The 26,261-nt window shown below is 40.0% G+C and overlaps 1 protein-coding gene across 2 annotated transcripts in view; it reads right to left on the bottom strand.

Annotated features, from left to right (window-relative positions):
• Positions 1-24,815, bottom strand: part of pbx1a (pre-B-cell leukemia homeobox 1a) — a 110,789-nt gene extending 85,974 nt beyond the window's left edge. For both annotated transcript variants that reach the window (XM_017716964.2, XM_017716963.2), the window contains exons 1-2: positions 23,977-24,815; positions 20,661-20,734 (exon numbers count right to left, since the gene is read on the bottom strand). In XM_017716964.2, the coding sequence (XP_017572453.1) occupies positions 20,661-20,734; positions 23,977-24,152 (250 nt within the window). In that variant the 5' untranslated portion in view covers positions 24,153-24,815. The remainder of the gene's footprint in view (positions 1-20,660; positions 20,735-23,976) is intronic.
• Between the last annotated feature and the right edge of the window lie 1,446 nt (positions 24,816-26,261).

Genomic DNA, 26,261 nt, shown 5'->3' with positions numbered 1-26,261 from the left:
TTTCAAAAGCAAGGAAACATCCCGTATCATTCAGCACTTAATTTCAGTTCCTAAGCAGTCTGTCTCATCAGCACCCATGAGCCAGTAAGCTTGCTTGGTCCAAATTCTAGGCCGCTGACCGGCTGAGCTACATTCCATGTACGTGTTATCATCTGCAATTCACTGCGGTAAATATACCCTCTTTCAGCACCTCATACTCATCTGCTTTTAGCCGGGCGCAAGTCAAGGTATGGATATTGAACTCTGTAATAAATAACTGATAAATCAGAACTTTACACAATCATAATTCATGTTTTAATTCAAGCCTACACTCTGAAAAAAGATGGTTCTTCAAAGGTTCTTCGGTATAGAAAATGGTTTGATATACATCCAGGAACACAAAGAACCCTTTGCATGATTAAAGGGTTCTGTGCATTGTGAAAGGGTTCTTCAGATTGATGGAGAATGTGCTGCAGATGGTTCTATACAGCATAAAAAAGGTTACACTGCTGTTACAAGCCAAAAAACCCGTATTGCTATACAGAACCGTCTTCATCACATTCCCCATCAATCTGAAGAACCCTTTCACAATGCAAAGAACCCTTTTATCAAGTAAAGGGTTCTTTGAGTGTTCATGGTTCTATATAGAACCATTTTCTTTACTAAAGAAGCATCTTTTTCTAAGACTGGACCACATCCATGTTTTATATTTTTATTCTTGTTTGTTTCTTTGTTTTACTGACATGGCTTTGACTTCAGGCCTATTATCCAATTAATGTTCTTAAAGATTATAATAATAATAATAACAATAATAATAATAATAATAATAAATATTTTTTATTTATATAGCACGTTTCATGCCGGTGGCATGAATAAAACAGTTATATAAGAAATCATTAGTATTTCTTTGTAATTATTACTCAGTGGCTACTGGAATGCTACACATGTTCAAATTACATGGTTATAAACTCGAGGAATGATTGAATGATTTTGTTTTGGTGATTCCCCTCCATTACAGCGTCTTTCAGTGTTCCCCTGTTGCATGTGGTATTTTCAGGAGGTTGTGTGGTCAGTGACCCCTGACGCCTTCAGCCAGCTGAGCTGAAAACTACCTCCTCTCTCCTCGGCCACAAATAAAAAGGAAACATGCTCTACATTCTCAATACTTGAGTAACTGTATAAATAAAGGCTTCTTTTACAGTAAATTAGTAAGCTTCCTCACTCTTAATCTCCCTCTCCAACCCTCCCACACTTCTTCTTCCACTCCAACACCCTTTTTCTTTCTCCACCTACTTTAAGGCTTGTTATTTGAATGTCTGTATATCTATATTTATATGTATAGCTGTATCTATATTTAAGATGCAGCTGCCATTAAATATGAACATACACCATCATGTGTGTCACATTTTTGGTCTCTCCGAGCTCCAAACGCACCTGTAACGGATATTCACGGTTCTCAGTTGCTCAGCTGGCATGTGTTGGGAGCTGGGTTAGAGGAAGAATATGGACTGGCTGGGGGGCCCTGAGGACTGGGTTGTTAAATCCACCCTTTTCTTTTTCACATCCCTCTTCTCTCCTCTCTTTTCCATTCACACAGGCCTAGAGATGCAGGCTTTTGTTCCCATAGTTATACCAGTTTCATTACCATAAACTGTCACCTTCATTCACCCCCGACCACCACCACTTTTCCATCACTCAGTTGCACCTTCCTGCTGACTGCAGACACTGAAGAGATACAGCACAGGCCAACACTGTGTCAATCATCGGTATTATAAACATGCTACACCCTAATACACCCCAGTAATGTTGTGGATTAGAGAGTATAACAATACGTCATGACGCAATACAAAATTGTGGACGATTCGCATTATGGAGATGAGCGACGTCACCTGCTGTCACGATTGGCTCCTCCCACTCTTCCATGGCCTTGCGTTCCAGTCTGTTTACATGTCCATGTGCTTCTTTGTTTGGGTGCCTTCCTAGTCCGGCCCCCTTGTTTTCTGACTCCGCCCCTGATTGTTCCCACTTGTCTTCCACCTGTGTCTTATGAACCCTCGTTATCCCTGTTTGTATTTAAGCCCTGTGTTTTTCCGAGATTCTTGCTGGTCTTTGTTTGATATGTTGGATGTTTGTACTGTTCGAAGTGTATTGTTTGGATTGCTTGGTGTATTCCGGCCTCCGTGGTCCAACGATGCTGGACTGTTCTGAGTTTGGATTCGCACTTAATAAATCTTGCTTTTCTCCGCACCTGCGTCCACCTCCTCATCGCTCCACGTTACACCTGCATTCCAACTTTAACCATGTTTGCTACTCAAAAGATGTTTCGCTTTTCTATTTTACTAGGTTTATATCGTTTAATCCTCGCCATCCCACGGGTAACAAATCAGTACCTCATGTGCAGTACTCTGTGAAATTTGGGTAAAATATTTACAATGTAAGGATATTTTTGCTTTTATTTATACATTCTTCTTTATGTTGTTAATTTTTGTGAAGGATAGAGTTTATATTTTTATATATATTGTCTATAAGGTAACAAGTAACAAACAGTAAAAAACAACTTAAATAATTAACAAGGTTGATTATTTGCTTATTAATTCTTTTCTTGTTACTCCTTTTCTTTTTCTTGAGTGCCTTGCTCCCCCTTTGCTGCTGTAACACTGAGAATTTCCCTGTTGTTGGACTAATAAATGAATACAAGTACATTTGTTCTTCATTGAAACGTTCACAATATCAAAATAGTATCAAACTGTGAACAAATCGAATAGAAAGCTCAGTATATCGTTACACCCCTATTATGGACCGTTCTTTTCCCTGAAAGACTGCAGCGCCTTTAATTTCACTTAGAACAAAACTTAAAGTCCTTAAAGTCCGTCTCTAATGTTTTCATTAATACTGTTATGGAGCTTATAATGCATTGTCATTGTACTGTAACACACACACAGCCTTTTTATTTACTAACCAAAACCACCAGCGAACCTACATGTGTCTTCTGAGGTTTATATGGAATGTTAATGATGGCGAAACAGTGGACAACCTGAAACAGCAGGTTCTCTTTGGATACTATGTGCACCTCTCCACCAAAAATACAATTTAAGATTACATTTTAGGCCACAAACCATCATAAAACAAAATTTCAGATGCATTGGATTAGGCAGCATATTCATAACCATTTTGTTTATTGACAATAAGATTTTCAGAGGTCTGGTTCCCACATCACCACCACTGTGAACAGAGAATTTCACATCAAACCCATCCGAGTGACTTTGTTTACAGCATAACTACTTAGTTATGCAGAAATTCTGAACAATCAGAGGATTTCCCCATTAACACCGTACTGTGCCTAATGTGCAATAATATATTGAGATGGGCTGTTATAGCAACGTTCTACACCTTTACAGCCCCACAGACAGAAAGCGAATGGTCTCTGAGCTAATCCCATGCTGAAGCAGCTTGTTTACACGCATAAAAAGTGGAAGGTGTAGAATTCCCTCCCGCTGAACGGTGCGGGAATGAATGCTGATTAGTGTTGATTCCGTTGGACGAGCGTGCGGCGAGTGACAGTCCTCCTAAGCCACTGCGATAGGCAGCCATTAATCTTGGTCTGGTTTAAGTAGCGTATATTAATTTGTGTCATTTTTTACTAAGTCGGCCTGGGAGAGGCTGCCTGTGTTTCACTGCACACCCCCCCATACACATACACACACACACACACACACACACACACACACACACACACACACACACACACACACCGCAGGCCGGGGGTGAGATGCGGGGTGGGGGGGTGATTTCGTTTTTTATTCAGCGCCGTTACCGCCAACACTCCTGTCGTCAAAATCCGAACAGCGGGGAGCCGTGGAAACGGCCCTGAATTACACTAAATGAACTCCAGGGGTGTTGGTATGGCAACCATAGCTGAAAGTAGTGCCGTCTATTTATTTTATTTTATTTTTTTTAACACTTATGGCCCGTAAGGAAGTGAATAAATTGAAAATGTGTTTTTAAGAGGGAGCATATTGACCTGGTAGCATGAAAATGTCCGCACTGTGTTAGGCGTGTGAATCTCTAGGCGCCTCGTGATTCAACTCGGTTTCAATTCAGGGTGTCAAGTCGCGATTATAAAGCGACTCTATATGCATCTTGATTTTTGACGTTGATATTCTACGTTATGAGTGAGCCACATGACAAAATGTAGGTTTATAGATAACGCTGTTGTCCTTCACATGAGAAGAAGAAAAAAAAAAAAAAAAAACGCTCAAGATTTTTCGGCCAGTAATTCTGGACCATTTCTGTTGTTACAGTTATCAGAAAGGGCAGCTGGTGTTTTCATTCATAAATAAATAAATAAATAAATAAATGAGTTAGAGGTTTTGATGCAAAGCGCGATAAAGCAGCAGCAGAAGCAGCTCATGAAGGCACGTGTTCGCAGTAACGTCTACTACATCGACAGGTGGAGTGGTTTTCAAAAGATGTTGGGTTACTAAATATTACATTAATTAATTTGTGGTTCTAGTTAAGATTTTCAGTAAAGCAGTTAATGTTTGTTGGAGCGGTGGGGAGGAGATCAACATGATCAACAATCATAGACATCACCCAGGCCTTATTGCTGGTATAATAGTTAGACACTGGCATATTGGTGCATCCCTCCAATCGACTGCTGGTGATTCAAAAGGTAAACAAGTAAAGACAGTACAAAGTTTTTTTTGAGCATCTCTCACCTTTACAGTCTTCATATCTCTCTCCTTTGATCTCAATCCTTTTCCCCTGTGTGTTACAATGAATGGACATCTAGAGAATGTTTATTCGAAGGGCATCACAACTGGAGGGACTACAGCTGTCTGTGTGTCTAAATAAACACCATCCACGGGTTTCATTGCATTATTTCTGCCGCATTATAACACATATCCTGCGTTTAACCACAGCTTTTGTAATCAGAACTTCAGTTATTGTTCTTTAAATGCTCCCTAACGAGGTATTGTGTGTGTGTGAGAGAGAGAGAGTGTGTTTACTTTCATAATATTTCCTTTCGAAATCCCAGAATGCATCCAAATACATGCAGGGGTTGCTTTCTGCGCTATCCAATTTGGTTATCTGATGCAGTAATATTAGCCACTCTGCAAACCGCACTTTGTTTGTAGCTGTCTGACGGATATCATATTCAGAGCCATTACAGAAAAAAAAAAAACGTCTGCTCACTTATCAGACAAAAATTGCTTTAGAGAGGAAATTATATGGTGGAGCTTGTTTTTCCTCTTTGTTTGTCTGATGTTAGTGAGCGGTGCTGTTTGTTGGCCACTGTAAATTACAGTAAAAGGCTTTGGAGGTAATGTTATTGTCTCTTTGGAGGCCAGTGCCAGGATCTAAACAGCACAGTCAGTGGCACTGACACACACGCACACCTTACACATGTCTGTTATCTTTCTGGTCTCTCCCTTTTAGTTTGGCTGTTATAGCTCGACTTGCCGGAGTCTCTGCTGCTCTGTTAACACTGTAATCTGTGATCAGTCACTCATTACAGAACTGACTCTGTGCGTTTCCTTTTCTTTGCCGATTTGAACAGCTGCCCATCCTGTGGGACTGATGCTGTTGCTTCTTCTGCCTTGATCGGGTAAAACTGCTTGCCAGCCTTCTGGACCGTTTTGACCACGATGGAACTTCACGCTGTACAACGCTGTGCAAACCTCATCTTCATGAACTGACCCTCCTGATGATGATGATGCTGCTGCTGCAGCTGCATGAACTCAAACTATTTAATTTACCATTGACTTACAGTATAGAGAGGAGTTTCGCTTGCACTGGGAGGAGTTTCAGTTGTACTGGGAGGAATTCTGGTTGTACTCGGAAGAGTTTCAGCTGTACTGGTAGGCATTCTGGTTTTACTGGGAGGAGTTTTGCTTGCACTGGAAATAGTTTTGGTTATACTGGGAAGAGTTTCGGCTGTACGGGGGGGGGGGGTTTCGCTTGTACTGGGAGGAATTCTGGTTGTACTCGGAAGAGTTTCAGCTGTACTGGTAGGCATTCTGGTTTTACTGGGAGGAGTTTTGCTTGCACTGGAAATAGTTTTGGTTATACTGGGAAGAGTTTCGGCTGTACGGGGGGGGGGGGGGGGGGGGGGTTTCGCTTGTACTGGGAGGAATTCTGGTTGTACTCGGAAGAGTTTCAGCTGTACTGGTAGGCATTCTGGTTTTACTGGAGGAGTTTTGCTTGCACTGGAAATAGTTTTGGTTATACTGGGAAGAGTTTCGGCTGTACGGGGGGGGGGGGGGGGGGGGGTTTCGCTTGTACTGGGAGGAATTCTGGTTGTACTCGGAAGAGTTTCAGCTGTACTGGTAGGCATTCTGGTTTTACTGGGAGGAGTTTTGCTTGCACTGGAAATAGTTTTGGTTATACTGGGAAGAGTTTTGGCTGTACTGGGGGGGTTTTCGCTTGTACTGGGAGGAATTCTCGTTGTACTCGGAAGAGTTTCAGCTGTACTGGTAGGCATTCTGGTTTTACTGGGAGGAGTATTGCTTGCACTGGAAATAGTTTTGGTTATACTGGGAAGAGTTTCGGCTGTACTGGGGGGGGTTTCGCTTGCACCGGGAAGAGTGCTTGCACCATGCTCCAATGGGCTGGGCAAAATAATATTAACCAATAATACCACATTTCACGTTCCCCCTCCTTCCATCGAAAGAAACACTCACCTAGCTTAACGCACTTCACTCACAAATACATCACAGTACAGAAGGAAAATGAGGCATGATTTCCAACTGACATTGACTTTAAGCAGTAATAAGAAAGACAATCAAACTATTCTACCACCTATAGAGCACTGTGTGTAGGACATGTACAGATGTTCTTCTATACATGACTATTGAAATGTATCACCAGGTTGCATTACTAATTTTATGCTGTTTAAGTGTAGACCTGCCATCCGCAATGCACACAGGACGCTGTTAAACTCTTCACACGGCCAACCTGTTATCAGTGCTAATTACAGCCTCCCACCTCCGTTATACATTTCTGTAATTAGGCTCTTAAAACATGATTAACATGTCTCAATTACGCCAGTCATCATTTGCATAATTTATAAGGCACTCTAATTGCGAGCGAGTTTCGACTCAAAGCTGAGTAATCACAGAAACGCACAGGAAGCATTATGCTGCTACTGAGGCATGTCCGTTTCAACGGCCCGGTGTATGATTAGCAATCAGCTTCCAAATAAAAAACTGACGGAGGAGAGACTCCCTCGTGAGGCTGCAGCAGAATTCTCCACTATCTAGTACAATACCTCTTCAATTTCAGGCAAAATAACAAATGCTGTTTCAAGAGGAAAACATGATGTTATCATCATCATCATCATCATCATCATCATCATCATCATCATCATGTTAGCTTCCTCGGTGTTGGAGACCAACTCGTTTTTACATGATGTTTATCACAAATTCCACATTATGCCAGCATTGATATTGTCATTTTAATTAATATTACTGGGCATTACTGATAAAAAAAATCCATCCATAATATATTTTCCAAGTATCACAGTGTTATGGTGTTTGATAATACAGAAGCTTGCATTAATAAAGTTAATGAGCCAATGCTGCCTCAGTGCTGCCTCTCTAGACGTGCTATAATACCGCTCAGCACAGCTTGTTTTGATTGGACTGTTTGGTTCTTCACCTTAAATCACACCAAAAAGAACCTTATATGGTATCATCAACATTAACCAAACAGAAAGCACATTTATAGAAAGGAAACGTAGTATTTACTTCATTTTTATGGATTTTAAACTGTTAATTTTAAACCAATCCACCACCCAGAAAACGACAGACAATGGTTACCTATCAATATCACTAATACCTAAAAATCAATATCACGGTTTGGCACCAACACTGATACAAACAATGCATCAAGCACTAATTCTACAGTTACTATATTATTCATGTTAACTTAACTGGTGTTTAACGCCGAGGACATACTGATTTTCATATCATATTATCTGATATTTTCAGACAATGTTAACATTTATTTCCATTGTTCCAAAAAAAAAAAAAAAAAAATCAATCGTACAAAAAATGGACTTTTCAAATGTCATTTCAAGCATAATTTAAGCACATATTTGCACTTTGCCCAGTTTAACTCACACTCTTGTCACCACTCATATCTTACAATTTGAATTTAAGAAAATTTGATACTTTAAACTGTAAAAAGTCATTTCAGGCAAATTAAGACTTTTTAAGCACACTTTTTAAAGTATACATTGTTACCCTATAACCCACTGATATAAAAGCTAACGTAAAAGTGTGGCCAGATGTTTGCAGTAATTCTATAGATGATGTAAGAATTCCTCTGTCGAAGCTGGATAAAGCTTATTAATCACTGATGCTGACATGCAAGTGGAACAGATACAATGTTCTGTCACTCACTTGACAAGAAATACAAGCAAGGACATGGTTGTTAAGTTTCCGGAGAGTATGTTCAGGAATAATGTGGGGAGGCTGCTTGTCAGTGCGGATGATTTGTATTTAAGACCGGAGTAACCTCTTAGCATCTTGCTCATGGCGAGCTTTTATGCGGCGTTAATCATTACGCAGGTGTACTGTCAACAACCAGACTCGCGATTCCTGCCAGGAAAAAAAAAAGAATTAAATCCAATCGAATCGAAGTAAATTCATGTTAAATCCTTGTCTAGGATGTAAAAACACTGAACTGTGGGCTTATCAGCTTGTGTAAGTCAAACTACAAAGCTGTTGATTTTTCTTTTGCTTTCATGTGTTTATAAACTTCGTAAGTGCTGATTTTTGCTGTTTTTTTACCTCATCTGAAAAAATCACCATCTGCCCTTTACATTGTGTGAACATCTCATGATGAATGGATCAAAAGAAACAGTTCATAATGACAACATAACACCTCATTACAGTAACGTACATTAAAGCCGACAACATTATTCCTTCCCTATAAAACTCGCATTACAGAGGTAAAAGGTGTTGTTAAGACAATGACAAGCTGTTGGTACGACTCATGTCCAACCACAAGTAATGTCACTGAGCTCTTGGCCGTACAAGTCATAAGATTTACAGCCGTGGCTTTAAACGGGCATTTGATCAAAATGACAAAGCAGCGCTTGGTCCAGCCTGGTGATTCGGTCCTGTGTGGCCGTGTCACTCACATCAAAACGCACTGCGACTACGTGGCTCTGCATACGAGCCCAAAAGAAAAAGGCTTGGAGAATTTAACAGATGACAGACGTCATGGATTTGCATTTTGACTCAATATGATATTCGAGTATCGCACAGCTTGTGGGGGCAAAGGGATTTTCAATACAGTACCAATAAATCAAAAAATAAGCATGTAAAACAACTGAAACATAAAATTACAGCCCTCCCTCTCTTATCCAAGCCAATCAGCATCTTTCGTGGAAAGCACGGTCGATGATGACAACTAGGCCTCTGGGTATAGCCCAGGTACAGGGCTTATGCTTTGCTCTATACAATCTTGACCCCAACACTGGAAATGGAATCAAACCTTAACTGACGTGTATATTCATACGTAGTGTTTCATCACACCCCTAACACCTGACCGAAGTAGGGAAACACGGTCAGCTTTATCACTCTAATATAAATAAATGTTTCAAGTCACCTGTATAGACATCGCTCGGCGAAATGTCTTATTTCACCGCAAGAGAACCAGAACTCACAGTAAAGATCCAGCAAGCGGCGTAGTTTCCTCATTGTCATTTCCTGATGTTCTGTAAATCTGCTTATCATCTTCATTTAACCAAGAAAAATGTCACTGAGATTGAAAATCTTTTTTCTAGGAGTGCCCTGGCCCTCCACACACACACACACACACACACACACACACACACACACACACACACTTTTCTAAACCGCTTATCCTTCTGGTTCGTGGGGAGTGCAGGAGCCTATCCCAGAGCTCTTTGGATAGAAAGCAGGATCCTGCTTAAATAAAAGTAGAAAAATAGAGGAGAAATTCTTCTTTGAAGCCATTTAAAAATCCTGACAAGTATTTTTGCCCTACATTTTTGCCTGCCCACCTTGTGGCTGTTGATGTCTCTTGACTCAACTGGAAAAACATAAACCAATAATAACAAAACCTAAATTATAACTAAGTATAGACAGACAACACCGACACACACTAAAGCTTCAGTTTGCTCCTCTGTAGCTTCCCCAGGGGTAAACTGAGGACCCAACACAGGACACTGTCATTTTCTGATACATGACCACTTTCCAGCCTATTCTACGTAAGCTGTATTGGTATTTTGTGTACACAGGCGCGTGTTATTGATGGGAATAATGCTGTGCCAGAGACTTCAGCTCCAATGGAGCGTCTCTACTTGGAGAATCAGATCCCAATGTTTGTTTTTTGACAAATATCCAAAGCATGAGCTTTAACTTTAATGTCTTGGGCAGAGTTTATTGTGATAAATTGTGATAAATTATATCACAATAAATTTTGTTTGGAGCATATTGTGAAAATCGTTAGTACTAACATACCAAGTTTTATTACAAAGAGATCACAATTAGTCCTGTTTAGCTGAATTTGGTGCAGCATGTTATGTAATACCCTGAAACAGAGGTGGGAACTATGACGATATTTCATCATTATTGTGATGATCAAAAATATGTTTTCTAAGCGATAATCGGTCCTGTTTAATCTAATTTACTGCAGTGTTTTTGGATTTTTTCCCCCAATTTTTCATCCAATTCCACCCAACACTACTCAGGATTCCCCGAATCACACGACACCACCAGCACTGGGAGGGTGAAGGCAAACACAGGCATCCTCCAAGACCTGTGAAGCTCCACCTCATCTTTTCAAACGGCTGCTTACGCAACATCATTGGGCAGCTAAACGCGCTCGGAGGAAAGCGCCAACCACCAGATCTGCCATGTCAGCTAACAGACTCCTGAGCTGGCTAGCATTGTGCTGAGTGATTAGGGGAGCGCGGGGGGGGGGGCATCCTACCCATCCAGAGAGAGCGAGGACAGTGGTGCTCTCTTGGACTCCTGGCCATGGACAGCTGTAGGATCCCAGTGATCCAGCTCGCAATCTCCTAATGACAGAGCCAGACGGTTAGACGGTTGCGCCACTAGGAAACCCCTTGGTGGCACCTCTACCCTGAATAAAAATGTATATATTTTGTAAGTGTGGCACTACTGGATCTGTTCAAACTTATCAAACCTCAAAAAAACTAAACTCTGTGATGCATATCGTGGGTCATAAAAATGTCTGGTATTGTGATGTTGACCTTATGACCTTTTTGGCCATATTGTCCACCTCTAATGTACACCCCAGCATTTCATTCACAAGCCAGTTATTGAATGCACAAATGCTATGGAAGCAGAACCTCCACACAAGGTTATATTCCTAGAACTGTATGTAGATTTTTTCCCCCCATATATATATATATATATATATATATATATATATATATATATATATATATATATATATATATATATATATATATCCATCCATCCATCCATTTTCTAAGCCGCTTCTCCGTCAGGGTCACGGGGGGGAGCTGGAGCCTATCCCAGCAGTCTTCGGGCGGAAGGCAGGATACACCCTGGACAGGTCGCCAGTCCATATATATATATATATATATATATATATATATATATATATATATATATATATATATATATATATATATATATATATATATATATATAGTGTATTTATGTGTCTCACAGACACACACATCTCTTTTCATCAACACACCTCAGTTGGGCACTTGGGTCATTGATCAGTGCTGTCCACGAGTGTCTTCCAATTACAGTTTGAATGCCAATGTTTTATTTATTGCCAACTGTGTCAACTGTGGAGATCTCTCAAAAGTTAGTTGCCCCATATGATGATCAGATGACTCACTTCCTACAGAAAAACATCCGAATTCAAGTATAATGTATATGAATTAATATTTGGTAATACAAACTTATTTTGACTGTAAAACAGTCAAAACTATCTAAAGAATGTAAAACTGTATTTTTAAAGACACACTCTTGAAAAACAATCAATAGCTACAGTTTATAGCGAGTTAAACTAGAAGTTAAAGAGTATGAAGTTTTGTAGCTAAACTGCATGCAAGCCAATCCATTACTTTCATCTGCTGTAAGAAAGTAAGCAACAAGCTGAAATCTGATACGACACTCACGTCTGTCTGGCTATACTGAGCCTATCTGAACATGCCAGTCAGGACATTTGGAACAGTTCCATGGACACACACTCACACATAAACACACACAATATATGGCTGCATACGTTCCCATAAGCTCAGACCATGACCAAACACACAGACCCCCCCTGTCCAAATAAACTCAGTCTTAAAAAAATAAAAAACGATCTCTGTGAACATTTACATTTATTTATTCTTCTTTTGTGATGGGATTTCATGACCTAAATACAGACCAAGACTATTCTCATGAATATATACAGACAACAGAGTTACATTTGATGGAAGTAACTCTACACATGCCTTGCTTTATACACATTTTATATTATATATATATATATATATATATATATATATATATATATATATACACGCACGCACAATGATTTACGCTCTCTGCTTATTTCTACAGCCTGCTTCAGATGGCAAACCTTAGGTAGTAAGGTAGTAACATAAGCTGCTGCTTTAGCTGGCTGGCTATGTGGTCCTGCACACTGAAGCCCCTCACAATAGTTAGATTTTACAGGCCTTTGTCGGAGAGCACTTTCGTTGATACTTCAATACATTTATCTCTGCAGTTTGTCAGCCACTAAGACAAACTTCATAATGTTAGAATAATTAAACACAAATACAGCAAGTAACAAATACTTCTTGTTTTCAAAAAAATTAGATTTTGTCTATGATAATAAGGTACTTGGCCGCCACAAGGAGATGCTTGGAAATTGTTATTGCGAATTCAATAACATGATTTTAAAACATCATCACTTACTACATTAGCATTATTTATTTTATTATTAGTGTTGCTCTGAGCAATTAAATACTTGCTGCCCTATTAAACAGCTTTTTAAAAAATATATAATTTCAGAGTGCCTAAAAATACATACAGATAGATACATCGATAAATATATATGCAAACTCATTCACCCCCACGCACAGACATACCTGTACACACAGCGCTACAGCGAAGCCCTTGAGTAAATATACTGAATGTTGCTTTTCACGGACGTTTTCAAATACACAGACTTTCCCTCTCCAAATAATCTAAACCCTAAACACTAAAAACCCCCTCGACTGAGGCTTGTGTCCCGCTCTGTGTTTGTTTGCGCTTGCTCGGTGGCCTGCGTCATGTTAGCTTAGCTGGGCAGCGTGTAAAAATACACGGCGAGGGTCAGGAGTTCAGGCCGGTTCTGTCTGTTGCTCGACCTGCCTGTCAGCCGTTTTACAGCGGAACGCTCACCACCGCCGACGATGCAACACGTGGGACAAACCAGGAGACCCACACACACACACACACACACACACACACAGCCGTGTCAGTCTCAGGCAGAGGGGCTTCGGAAGAATTACACGAGCAGTGTGTGTCACTCCTCTCTGTCTGCAGCACGTCGTTCAGGATGAGATATTTTAACACGTTCGGAATTTATTATTCCTGTCACGGGAGCCGGCGTCGCAGCAGAAGAAGAAATTACGAGTGGTGGATAAAGCGGTCGGCTCTGTTTAAAGACAAAGTGAGCGACACGATTTACATAAAAAAAGAAAATACAACAGCAAGTGATGTAACGATAAATATTTTCAGGTCTGATACGATTTTTAATTCTGATATTACATGATATCTCTAAAGACTGAAGTACATGAAAAACTATAACAATAAAAATAAGACATATAACATTTACTACATGTTAAGACAGCTGCTCCCGGGGCACGAACGAAGCAAATTTACAGGAAGGGTTTTACACTATTTAATTATGTGGAGCTCACACAAATATACCAATATGAACAAAATGAATTTGCCAATTTGTGCCGTGATGAATCAGTCGACTGGAATACGTTGGCACATTTGTTTGATTTTGTATTCACTGCCATGTGGTAATATACTAGCATGAAATCCTACAGAGATTGGCAAAATAAATAAGTTGGTAGTAGAACTTTTTCAACGGCCGTCAATACAGTTTTCAGTTTTTCGATACCATATTAAATTGTTACACCCTTACCTACAGCTTAAATCAAGGCTGTAACGCTGAAAACAGACTTACAAACAAAGAGGGGGTTAATGATAAGCAAATTTAAAGTTAACGTGCATCATAAATCAAACAATTTCCAAGTGAAATGGTTCAGAAGATGGGACAGAAACCATACATACTCTGATAACCACCATGTAACCACAATTAGTACTGAGCATCGATAGTATCGATCAAATTTGATATCACCAAATGAATCAAATATATTATAGTATCATAATATTTAATAATATTTACATCAGCTTTAACGAAGATAATGAGCTCATACCGCTACTCTGTGCTAAAATTATTTCTATGTACCTGACGTAACTTGTTTAGATTGGACCGTTTTATTTTTCCCTTTTCTTAAATTAAATTCTTAAATTACACCAGCCACAGAAGAACTATAGCCAGACAGAAACTACAGGTATACGGAGGAAACCTCTATTAATTAGCTTAATTCACTTTGAACTGCTGATCTGGGGAAGACATCCACTTGAGATTTTTATTTTTTTCTATCCACTTTTGCATCTGCAATTTAAATTGCAATTTTGTTTGCCAAGAAGACCAGCATATCCACATTTTCTGGCTGGACACAGGGTGCCTGACTGCCAGCTGTCAGTGGTCGTGGTTGTGATGTCACAGCACACGGGTGTTTGGTTGCTTCTCATTGATCTGACTCATCTACACTCTGTTCACAAGCTCCCCTTACACTTACATTTCCCCATTTAAAACTTGTTAAGACAGTTTTCTGATAATACAGGCTATAATAAAAAAAACTGAAGCTCTTGCAATTTGAATATTACACTTGATTTCAAAATAAAAACGGTTAATCTTTCAGTTCTAGTCTGAAGTACCCAGCAAATGTTTCCGTTATCTATCAGCACACGCTAAAATCAATACTGTTGTGTATCACCTACACCGATATACCGGTACGGACATATATCGTCCAGCGCTAGGCATAATTAAATTAAGGTTTTTTTTTTTGACTGTAGGAATAGAAGAAATAAAGAATATCTTATGAAATGTGGAGTCATATTTGTTGTGTGAGAACACCTCCATGACCTCCACAGCCTGTTCATGAAGGCTAAAACAGTCAACACAGCACCGTAGGCCATCTCCACAAACCAGACTGGCTACGGATTTAATAACCACTCCCTTTGCAGTGCTCTGGGGACTCCACGGCTGCAACAGTGTAAAACTGCACGAATCGGGCCGAATCTTGATGAAAAACAAGACAGAGAAAGCGAGAGAGGGGGGAGAAATATTAAAAATAACCTGACAAAAACAGTGGCTGGTCTTGTTTTGGGGCGATCTGTGCTCAGCACATTTGCAGTAAATGTCACAGCGGCGGAGGTTTGAGCCATTTTCTCGGCGGTGGCGGTGCTGGATTTTAGTAGCGTCTGTCTGTGCAGTGTGAAATTACACCCCTGCATTAAAGGCAGAGGGAACCGGCCGTCTCACAACTCACAGCTAATTCTGAAGTCGAGAGCTGCTGCTGCTGCTGCCGCTTACAAGCTCCTTGCATATTATAAAATCAGTTTATTCCTGTACATATTTAGTATTTGTTCAAGGAAGATGCTTTTAACTCTTTGAAGTCTGGAGTCTGAGAGTTATTACTGTTGATCTGCTATGCTATTTAAATTTATTTTTATTTACACTGTTATATAATTAACTACAGTTATATTCTCTAATCCGCATTCTGCACTGTTTTAACATCAGTAAACGACAAAAGGTGGCAACAGAATAAAGACTGGCTTCTCATTCTGTAAAATAAGACCATATGTAAGTTCAAACCCTAATAAAATACCTTCTCTTTCACCTATAAACACAAATGAAGTATGGACTGGGAGCTTAGAATCTGCACTTTCAACACAATATCTCCTCTTGTTTCAGTGAGCCATGAGTGAGAGATGATTCACATCACATTATAGCAAGAGCTGCAGCATCTAAGGGTTAAAATCATAGTATATTATCCTTAAAGCGCCAAATGAAAACATGGGGCCTGACTCCTAAACGCATTTGCGGTCACGCCGTTGCCTTATTGCTCTGTTTTGAGTCTATTTTTGGAAGTCGTGTTTCTTTAGTCGCAGCTAGGCTACTGTCTAAACCTAACAGAGTTGCTGTTTGAACAAACAGTCCAAAATAAAATGAGAACGTGTGCGCTGTCTGAGAGGCGTGTGAGAATACTCACAGGCAAGAAGATGACATGCATATTTGCAATTCCCAGGGCAGAGGCGAAAACTTCACTGAAACAGCGAAGGTGCTAAAAGGCTGCGCTTAAATACCTGACACTATAAACAAAGCAAGAACAATTTACAGTACTGCATTCACTCTCATATTATACCAAATATCTCTCCTTCTTTTGTCTCTGGTGGACTAATTTTAGTAATGCCCAAACTGTTTGGCTTCAAATGACTAGGAAAAAAAAAAAAAAAACCATGGCAGAACTTCTGTTTCCTCTCACAGCTTTTTCGCAGCACCTAATTTTGTCATGCAGCGTAAACAGAAAGTACGGCCGCTAAAATTTAGCTTCACTGGCTCTTGGAGTAGTCGAGCCTTAATGACTGTATTTTTAAACAGACGCCGATCAAATGTAAGTAGAGCTTATGTTTGATGATCAGATGCACCTAATGAAGTCCTGAGAGAGAAAATCAACAGCAGCGCTAAGACTGAAGAATCTGAGGGTTGTGTTTACATAAAAAACAAAAGCTCTGCTTGGTGGGGGGCTGAGGGGGTGATCCTCCTATGTGCACTCAAGTATGAAGCAGATACAGATAGAAGCCAACATGCCAAACAAACATTACCATTGTTGTTTTTGTTACTGTTATTTCTTTTATCATTATTATTATTGTTATTATTATTATTATTATTATTATTATTGTTATCAATTAAGTACTATTACTTTCATATCGTTCATATCTTTAGACATGAACCTGCCCAGGAATGTAAAAAAATTGCCATTTTTGAAAACATACATAGACATAAACCATTTACAGACAGAAAACTCACTGCTTATTTAGATGTAGTATGAATGGCTCTTTCAAAACAATATAAAGAACCCAGTAAATGACATACATAACAGTTAACCCCTTAAAAATTTAAGGCTGATGATTATCAGTAACTACAGGGACGTCAACGCAAACCAGCTGAGATATACTAGTTTATAGAAGTGTGTAATAAATCTCCTCGTTCTGGCCATTTAGTGGATAAACTAACTTTTTGTTAACTATAAATATTGATAGAGGTATAAAACATCACAGCATGACACCAAATTGCAGTCCGGGAAAGACGGCATGTATCAGTATCGGTACAATTACTGTGACTAAATCATTCAAATTATTCTAAACTAGTCAAATAAGTTCAATGACAACAAAATATTAAGGTATCCGTGTTAACTTAATGTTTTTGGTTGAAACATTGAACGTATTTTCTCCGCGTGTCGTCATCGTCCGAGTGGTGGAACATATCATGGCATAAATGTGAGTTTATGTGGCCCACGCGAACAGTTCTGGAAGAGTTACGGAAGTTCACATGAAGCATGAAAATCCCTGTCAGGTACAAGCGACGTTATCAAGAACGTCAAACGTTTTTCAGCTAGTGTGTTTAGAATGCGCTGAGCCTTCGCAGGGTCTCTGTCTGAACTCCAAAAGCTCCACAGGTTTCTGGTTGCCAGGAACTGTGGGAAGGGAGGCTGGAGCAGGAAAGAAAAAAAAAAAAGCCAGGAAGAGGTCCAAGTCACTTTGTTCTTCATCTTGGAAACGAACTCTGAGTGAACCCGGGGCGACGCCAGGCAGTTCAAAAGAGCCAGGCATAACTCTTTCACTCCTCCGAGGACCTTGCTAAACAACACGAGGGGAAAAACGTTCGGCAGACAGAAATCACGGGGCCCCCGTGGCGGCCCCCCGTAATTTTTTACACAACGGCCCATCTAAGTCTTCTTCTCTGGGTCAGAATTTCGCTCAGAGTGGGCACTGGAGGGACTTCGCTAATGCAGTCTCTTTCAGACAGACTGGAACAGAGCCAGGTTCTACTTTTAACCAATGAAATCGCTGTAAATTACACTTCAGAGCTGATTAGGAGGGGAAAAAAATGCCAATTTTTTGTACTCATACCCATTTCTCATGGCAGCTCGCAGAAAAAGGAAAGATTTTCCGAACTTTACAGGAGAAGCAAAAAACATGCTTTACTTTTAATGTAAATCAATGGAACTAGAAATTTTTCCAAGTCATTTTGGGCCGTTTGTTTTGGTCCATTCATCATGACATTTACACCCAACATGAAGGACAACAGGCATTTTCAAACCATGTCAAAAACTCATAAACGACAAAAAATGGAGATACAAGGTTTTTGTTCCGACAGCGGCGATATGCACAATTACTGACTTTCAGTCGACGCCCTTCAGCAAGAACTGTGTTGATCTAATGAGTTCATTTATCACATCTAAACCATGTAAACTAAAGAACTATTTCTATAAGGGTAACAATGTATTGAAGTCCTATAACATACTGAAAAACAATGTATTGATTCAGATGTGCCAACACGCAATGCGTCTTTCAATTCAGTCGTGGCCTTCTTACTTGTGGCAGTACCCGTGTTGCACTTCATTCATCTAGAAACAGTTGTACACATCTCAATAAAGCAAATTAATTGCATTACTTTTTCAGTGTATATCAAAAGAGCTCAAGTGAGAGAGGAATATCCGTATTGCGGCATCAACATGACAAATAGCGAGTCTGGAAAAGTTTGCGGTTGTTGTCAAAGTAGCGCCAAATGAGGTTCCAACTGTAACAACTCTGAACCACATGCAAGGACGTTCAAAACGCTCCTTCGAGCAGAATGCAGAATCTGAATCAAGATAAACAGTGAAGTAGCCATGTACTGAATAAGCTGCAGAACAAAAATATCATATGTCATTCTACAACGTCCACTTGCTTGACTAGTAATATATTTACTTTTGTTGTTCTCCAATATAATCAGTCACCACCTAATCTGGTATCTTACCTTTCACACAGAATAAAAGCTAGAAACTCCTTCCTCTATCTGCTGATTTGATTAATAAACTAAACATGATTACGTGGTTTTAAGTCACTGATTCGAATTTACTTTCAGCGCATTTTAAATACTGACTAGCTCATCTTTTTTCCAGTAACGGTGAAATATTTAAAATGCTTTGCATGTTTGGTTATTATCCATTTTTATTGCTTGGCCTTTTTTATAAACGTACTACTCAATCATCAAAATTCATCAGGAGACTAGAATCATCAGTGAAAGCCTCTAAATGAATGAAGTCAGAGGCTTTAACTATTCAAAGCACTCATCACATGCCAAACCACCTCAACACGCTTGGAGGAGAAGACTAAACGCCACACTGCCTGACTCACGGCTCTGTGAGACAGAAGAACTCTGTCCTTTTCTGCCAAAAAGTTGGTTTCATGTTCTCAGGAGCCACCAGACATGTGATGCACATGGCACAGCTGGGATCGAACTATAATACCTTCAATAGGGCTCATCTCTGCCAGGCTAAGACATGTACGCCTCTAATGGATTCTTCCACAAGCAAACTGACGGAAGTAAAGCAAAACAACACTGCAGAATTATTCTGTGTTTTACCTTAAAAAAGTAAAAGTATGCCTTTCAATTTGGGTTTTTTTTTGTTGAACTTTAATAAATAATAAGTTAACAGAATGTAAGACACAGGTTAAAAGTTCTTTTAACTCACTACTAGAGCTTCAATTGACTCAAAATTTTAAGGCAGCTAGGTTACTTTTTAAAGTTAAAACAACAAATCTTTTCATAGCATACTAAACTACATCAAAAAACTTTGAAATACCTGGTATAAAATACAATGTAATGAGCTCAACTCAAAATTTTAAGGCAGCTAGGTTAGTTTTTAAAGTTAAAACAACAAATCTTTTCATAGCATACTAAACTACATCAAAAAACTTTGAAATACCTGGTATAAAATACAATGTAATGAGCTCAACTCAAAATTTTAAGGCAGCTAGGTTAGTTTTTAAAGTTAAAACAACACATATTTTCATAGCATTCTAAACTACATCAAAAAGCTTTGAAAAACCTGGTATAAAATACAATGTAATGGCCTTAGACTAAATGTACAGCCAACAGAAAGTCACACCAGCCACATCAGTCGAATCTAAAGTGCAATGCAACAATCCAGTCAAGAACGTCCACAAACTCAGTAAAACGAATCAAACATAAATCACCTAACTGCACCACATTATGTTGGTCTTTTTGACGAAGCTGAAGAGGCTGTCTAATAAAAGGCTGTTGTTATACTTAACCTAACACATTACAGCGCCAGTCTAGCATTACATAAAGTCTTCAGTCTAATCCCGTAACAGCTCCACTCTGTTATTCATATGTAAATACAGCCACGTACAGTAGAAATCCTTAGTACAAGTGTCTTGTATACATAAAGTCAGCACAGACCCATTTGACACTATCATTAAATGCCAGGCATTTACTAAAAGAAATGGACTCACCTGTTTTTTCCTTAATTTCGCACAAGACGTTGAAAAGGGCAGGCTTCATTCTGTGACAATTCAGTGCATGTTTCCTTGAAGAAAGAAGAAAATAACAACTCTTAAGTAAAACTGGGCTGTCAAGGGCTTTTCAAATCTGTTAAAAAAACAGAAAATGTGTGTTTAAAAGGAAAGACAGCTGAACAGGAAAACTCAATATGACCCGAAAGTATAATCGGCAGAAATTTTGGTATACTTTCAGCCAGCTGTCAATGCCTGAAGAGTCATTTGCAAGAAGTGAACACTGTAAAAGCCTCTACGTTACGTGGAATCATGTATTTTTTACCCAAAAGGCGTATATATTCAACTGATATAATGTAGGACTAAACCATATTTCTACAATGCAGCATCACATGTGGGAAAAAAATAAATAAACAAAGCACATCTCGCTCTACTCTGGCTCTTAATTTATGTTGCCCTGCCTGATTTCATACGAGCCCCATATATTTTTCTCTAATGAGTGAAATTCTTCTTCGCTTAACTGTATATACACTCTGCTGCGTATTTATTTTAAATCCCTGCCCTTTTTTAACGCACAGGTAGGACCAGGCTAGTATCTCTCACTCTTACTTATTTACAATACACTTACTAATCGCTGACTACACCTATGACTTCCTCTGACAAAGTGGACTTGCTGCAGACTATGTGAGTTGATATTGACCGTGCTGTTGAATGAATGTCCAGATTACATAGTTATTTGGCCTATTTGTTAAACCCATGCATTAACGTTATGGTGCAGTGAGCACAGGGAGCAAACGACTGAAACCGAGTGATATTTACAGAGAGACAGAAGAGGGAACCTCTGCAATCATGCAGGCTGAAGCCACAAGTACAATCAATGTGGCTCCTCTCTCTCTCTTAACACTGGAAATCGAAAAAGGTGCCTGCAAAAACGGTGGAGCTGAACTGAACCTTAACGGAGATGCTTTAGTAGTTATAATAAGCTGGTCTGGTGAGAGATGAGCTGTGGTGAGAGTTGGAATAACACCGATAACAACACAGGACCACCTACATAAGAGTCTTATATAGGAATTCATCATATTTCCTCTATGCAATATAAACAATGATCAATGCGCAATATTTTTTTTAAAATCTCTCTATAGATTACAGACGTTTTGCTTTGGCATTTATAATGTTTATACTGTTAACTCCTCACCATCCCATATGTAATATAAATCAGTACCTCATGTGCAGTCCCCTGTGTTTAATTTGGGCAAAATATCCTTGCAGTGTAAATATTTAATTGCTTTTATGTGTTTATAATTCTTATAAACTGATTATTTTTGTGAAGGATAGGGCTTGTATTTTTATCTTTTCTTTTACTTGTAGTATCATATATATTTTGTCTATAAAGGGAAAAGTAACTAACTATAAAAACCTTGTTAACCCTTTAATGTCCTCACCAATAAAAAAGCAATTTTTTTTTTTAATCCCACGTCTACCAAACGGTCGAGATGGCACTTTGTGGCATGTATAGTGACTCAAAATGTGCTCTACCAAATGGTTGAGCACAAGATTAAAGGGTGAGGTAATTACCAATGTTAATTGCTCGTTAATGCTCTTTATGTTGCTTCTTTTCTTTCTCTTGTGTTCCTTGCTCTCCCTTTGCTGCTGTATCACTGATCATTTCTCCGTTGTGGGACTAATGAAGGATTATCTTATCTTAGATTCAGGTGATTCCCGGTGATCACTGTGCTTTAGTATTTTCAGCCTTATTCATTACTATATGACAGGCATATAGGACTCCAAACATTATGATTAAATTACCAGCTACAGCTACTGGACTACATTATAGACAGTAGGAATGGGCAATGTGCCAATATATATCATTATTGTGATAAATTATGCCACAATACGCTTTTCTGATCGTATTGTGAAGACGGACCAACTGAGTCTTTGATCATAACGAGAGCAAAATTAGTCATGTCCAAAATACTGAATAAAAAATAAAATCATTTTATTCACAGTTTTGATAGTATTTCTCATTTCACCACTGGGTCCTTTTCTCAGTTCCAACTGACCAGACGTCTGAAGAAATAAATATGTTGAATTATCACCTGCCTAGGGACTACGGATGAAAATTAGCTTTTTAGCTAACTCTGGCACATTTACATTGATGTTGATTAATGTGCACTGTCCCTGTTAAATAAATAAATAAATAACAAAAAAATTATGTTGGTGTATTGTGAATATCAGTATCATGATATTCGATTTTTAGCCGTATCGCCCACCTCTAACAGAAAGCACAGCTTCCAATAAGGCATGTTTTTTTTTTTTTTTTTAAAGAACCATGAGTTCTACACAGAACCATTTCATGCTATGGTGATATGGTTCCTCAGGTTGAAGGAGAACGCTGTTGCATACATCTATACATCTACATAGAACCATTTTGAAAAACGGCACCAAATAGGGTTCTTCTATTATTACAATCCTGACATTGCAACTACCCTTTTTGGTGCTATACAGAACCAAGTCTAAGGTTTCTTTCTTTCCTAGGGACTTTTCTTTTTCAAACAGCACCAAAGGGTGTTCTGCTATTGTCACGAGCTTGACGTCGTAACAGCAGAACCTTTTTTGGGTGCCATACAGATCCACCAAAAAAAGTCTCTGGTGTTCAAATGATCTTTATTTCTTAAGGTCTCTGAACACAGCACCAATAATGGTTCTGCTGTTGTCACAAGCTTTCCATGCTGCGTTACAGGAGCAGAACCCTTTAAGGTGATGCACAGAATCATTTTTTTTTAAAGGTTCCACGGAGAACCTTAAGTTTTAACACATTCTCCATCCATCTGGACCATTTCACCAAGAAAAGAGTCATTTAGGCATGTCAGTGGTTCTATACAGAGCCATTACCGTAACGGCTAGGTTGTATTAATAAGGTTAATCACTTGTTTGTTCATTTTCTGCTGGTTATTCTCTTCTTGAGTGCCTTGCAAACCCCAGTAAATCCCCCCTGTGGTGGGACTAATAAAGGATTATCTTATCTTATCTTAACCTACCTTCACTAAAGAACCCTTTTTAAGTGTGACGCGAGTGCAGGTGATTTTTCTCACAGGTTACTGTGTCTGGACTCTTATTAGGGGGGCGAAAATGTTATAAACCAAGTTAAATCAGCAGCTAATTAACTAAGCTAGCCCACAGAAGTGCTGGAGAGCACAGCTTCCAACAGCATTCCTACAGTAGATAGTTCTGGAAGGGTCTCATCCACCTCACTATTTTGACGTTAATTCTAGGTGTAGGGCTTATTAAAACAGACTTAGACAATTAACTGGCTCACCTGGCCTGTGCCTCGTCCAAACTCTGGTCAGTTATGGTCATTATTTGCTGTAAAATGTCTCCGATGTCCTGTTTGCGACCTTCTCCCTCGGTGCCGTCCGGCATGTGCTGCCCCAGGCCCGGGTGGCCGGCCATGCCCACGCCGTGCGAGTGCATCAGCCGCGGCTGCTCGTCCATCCTTCGGCCGTCGCTTCGCTGCTATTTCGTTCGTTCGTTTTTGTTTGTTTGTTTTGGGGGTTTTTTTGGTACCTTTTCCTCTTCTTTCCTCACAAAAAAACACCGCCTTTTCACCCTTTAGTTCTTCTTTCTCCTCTGCAAGAGTAAAGTTAGTAAAGAAGGACGGAGGGTTTTTTCCCCTCCTGAACTCACTCCGCTCCTCTTCGTCACCACCTCCTCCTTCTTTCCTTTCTCTTTCTCTCTTTTTTTTTCGTCCAAGCCCCCCGACAACTGCTGGGATACGGGGGAAGAGATAAAGAAGAAAAGACAAGAGAGAAAAAAAGATAGCTGGAGAGAGAACGAGAGTAGGGGGGGAGAGTCGAAGCCGACGCCGCTCACTCACAGCTGGTTTTCGGTGAAATCTGATCTGAAGAGCCGCTCGGCTTCGGGCGCCAAGAAGCCACTCCTGCTCTGGAGAAATGGGAGAAAAGGGGGGCAAAACTTTAAACAGGGCTGGCAATCCTGCTTCTAAGCCGCTATTCGCCGCTTCTGTGAGTTTAATCCTCGGTTTTGTTCGAGTTTTTTCGACCTTAAGGCTGAATTTCTGAGGGCGAAGCTAAAGATGCTAACCAACGGCCGAAAAAACGCCAAACTGGAGCGCGAGCGGAGCTCCTGTGCGTTCGTTCGAACACAAACTGACACTCGCCACACAACCACGAGGCCCCGCCCACCTCGGCGTCCCCTCGACGTGTTTGGACGGCGGTTGCGATCTGGCCCCGCCCGCTCCGCCACCCGCGAAACATGATTGGACAGAGGTGCGGTTCTGACCCCGCCCACGCGCCCTCCCCGTACGTCAATCATGCGCAGGAGTGGGCGTGGTCTCTGTCAGGAGCTGGACAACAACAGAGATGAAGAGAATGAGGAGGTGAAGGGAATGCGAGCTAATAATAATAATTAATAAATACATATGCACAGAAAGGAGAGCCTCTCTTTCACGGCAGCTTGTCCATCAGTCATTTGATTTAAGATTGAATCACTAGACGTTCATGAAGCAAGTCTGTACTATCATCTGGTGAATGGCATAGAAACTGTTCTTATCGCTCTTCTGAATGGACATCTGTGTATCACCTCATTGTATCTAAACTCATTGTCCATTTTATCAGCTCCACTGACCATATAGGAGCACTTTGTAGCTCTGCAGTTACAGAATGTAGTCTATGGCTTAGTATTTGGGCTGTGGATCACTCAGCAGTGACACTGATGTGGTGGTGGTGTTGCGCTGGTGCGAGTGGATCAGAGACAGCAGTGCGGCTGGAGTTTTTAAACCCTGTGTCCACTCACTGTGCTCTCAGACATACCAACCTTGTCAGCCCACTTTGTAGATGTAAAGTCAGAGACGACAGCTCATCTGCTGCTGCACAGGAGTTGGTCATCCTCTGGTCCTTCATCAGTGATCATAGGACGCGGAGTCCAGCAGCGGCACTGAGGTGTTTAAAAACTCCAGCAGCACTGCTGTGTCTGATCCACTCGCACCAACACAACACACACTAACACGCCACCACCACGTCAGTATCACTGCAGTGCTGAGAATGACCCACCACCCAAATAGAAACAGATGGTCTACAGTCTGTAATTGTAGAGGTACAAAGTGCACCTATATGATTAGTGGAGCTGATGAAATGAACAGTGAGTGTAGAAATAAGGAGGTGGTTTTAATGTGATGGCTAGTAAGTGTAGATATGTAATGTGTAAACCTTCCTTGTGCCTTCACTTATTGGTCACTTTATGAGCTCTATCAACCTTATAGGTCCACTAAATAAATGTACGGTAACAGACTGTAGCTCATGTGTCTCTGGACAGTTTATCAGCCCGAGTCAGAAACTTTATCACTCAAACTGTACATCAATAGACCGACTCCAGCCGCTGACTGTACACCAACAACAATCTACATGGGAAGTGTTTCCAATAAAGTGGCCACTCAGTGTACTATGGATAATGTTATGTGTATACTTTTTATTATTGCATCCAGGTGTCTTATAATAAAGCTTGCAACATTTTTATAGCTTGAGCCTCTGCCACTGAAGACACCTTGGGCAGTAACCAATTGTAGCTCAGCAAATTCATCAGACA

Source organism: Pygocentrus nattereri, chromosome 19 (assembly GCF_015220715.1).
Source record: "Pygocentrus nattereri isolate fPygNat1 chromosome 19, fPygNat1.pri, whole genome shotgun sequence".
Classification (NCBI taxonomy): Eukaryota; Metazoa; Chordata; class Actinopteri; order Characiformes; family Serrasalmidae; genus Pygocentrus; species Pygocentrus nattereri.
Note: the sequence above shows the minus strand (reverse complement) of the source record. Positions and strands in the feature narration are given on the sequence as shown.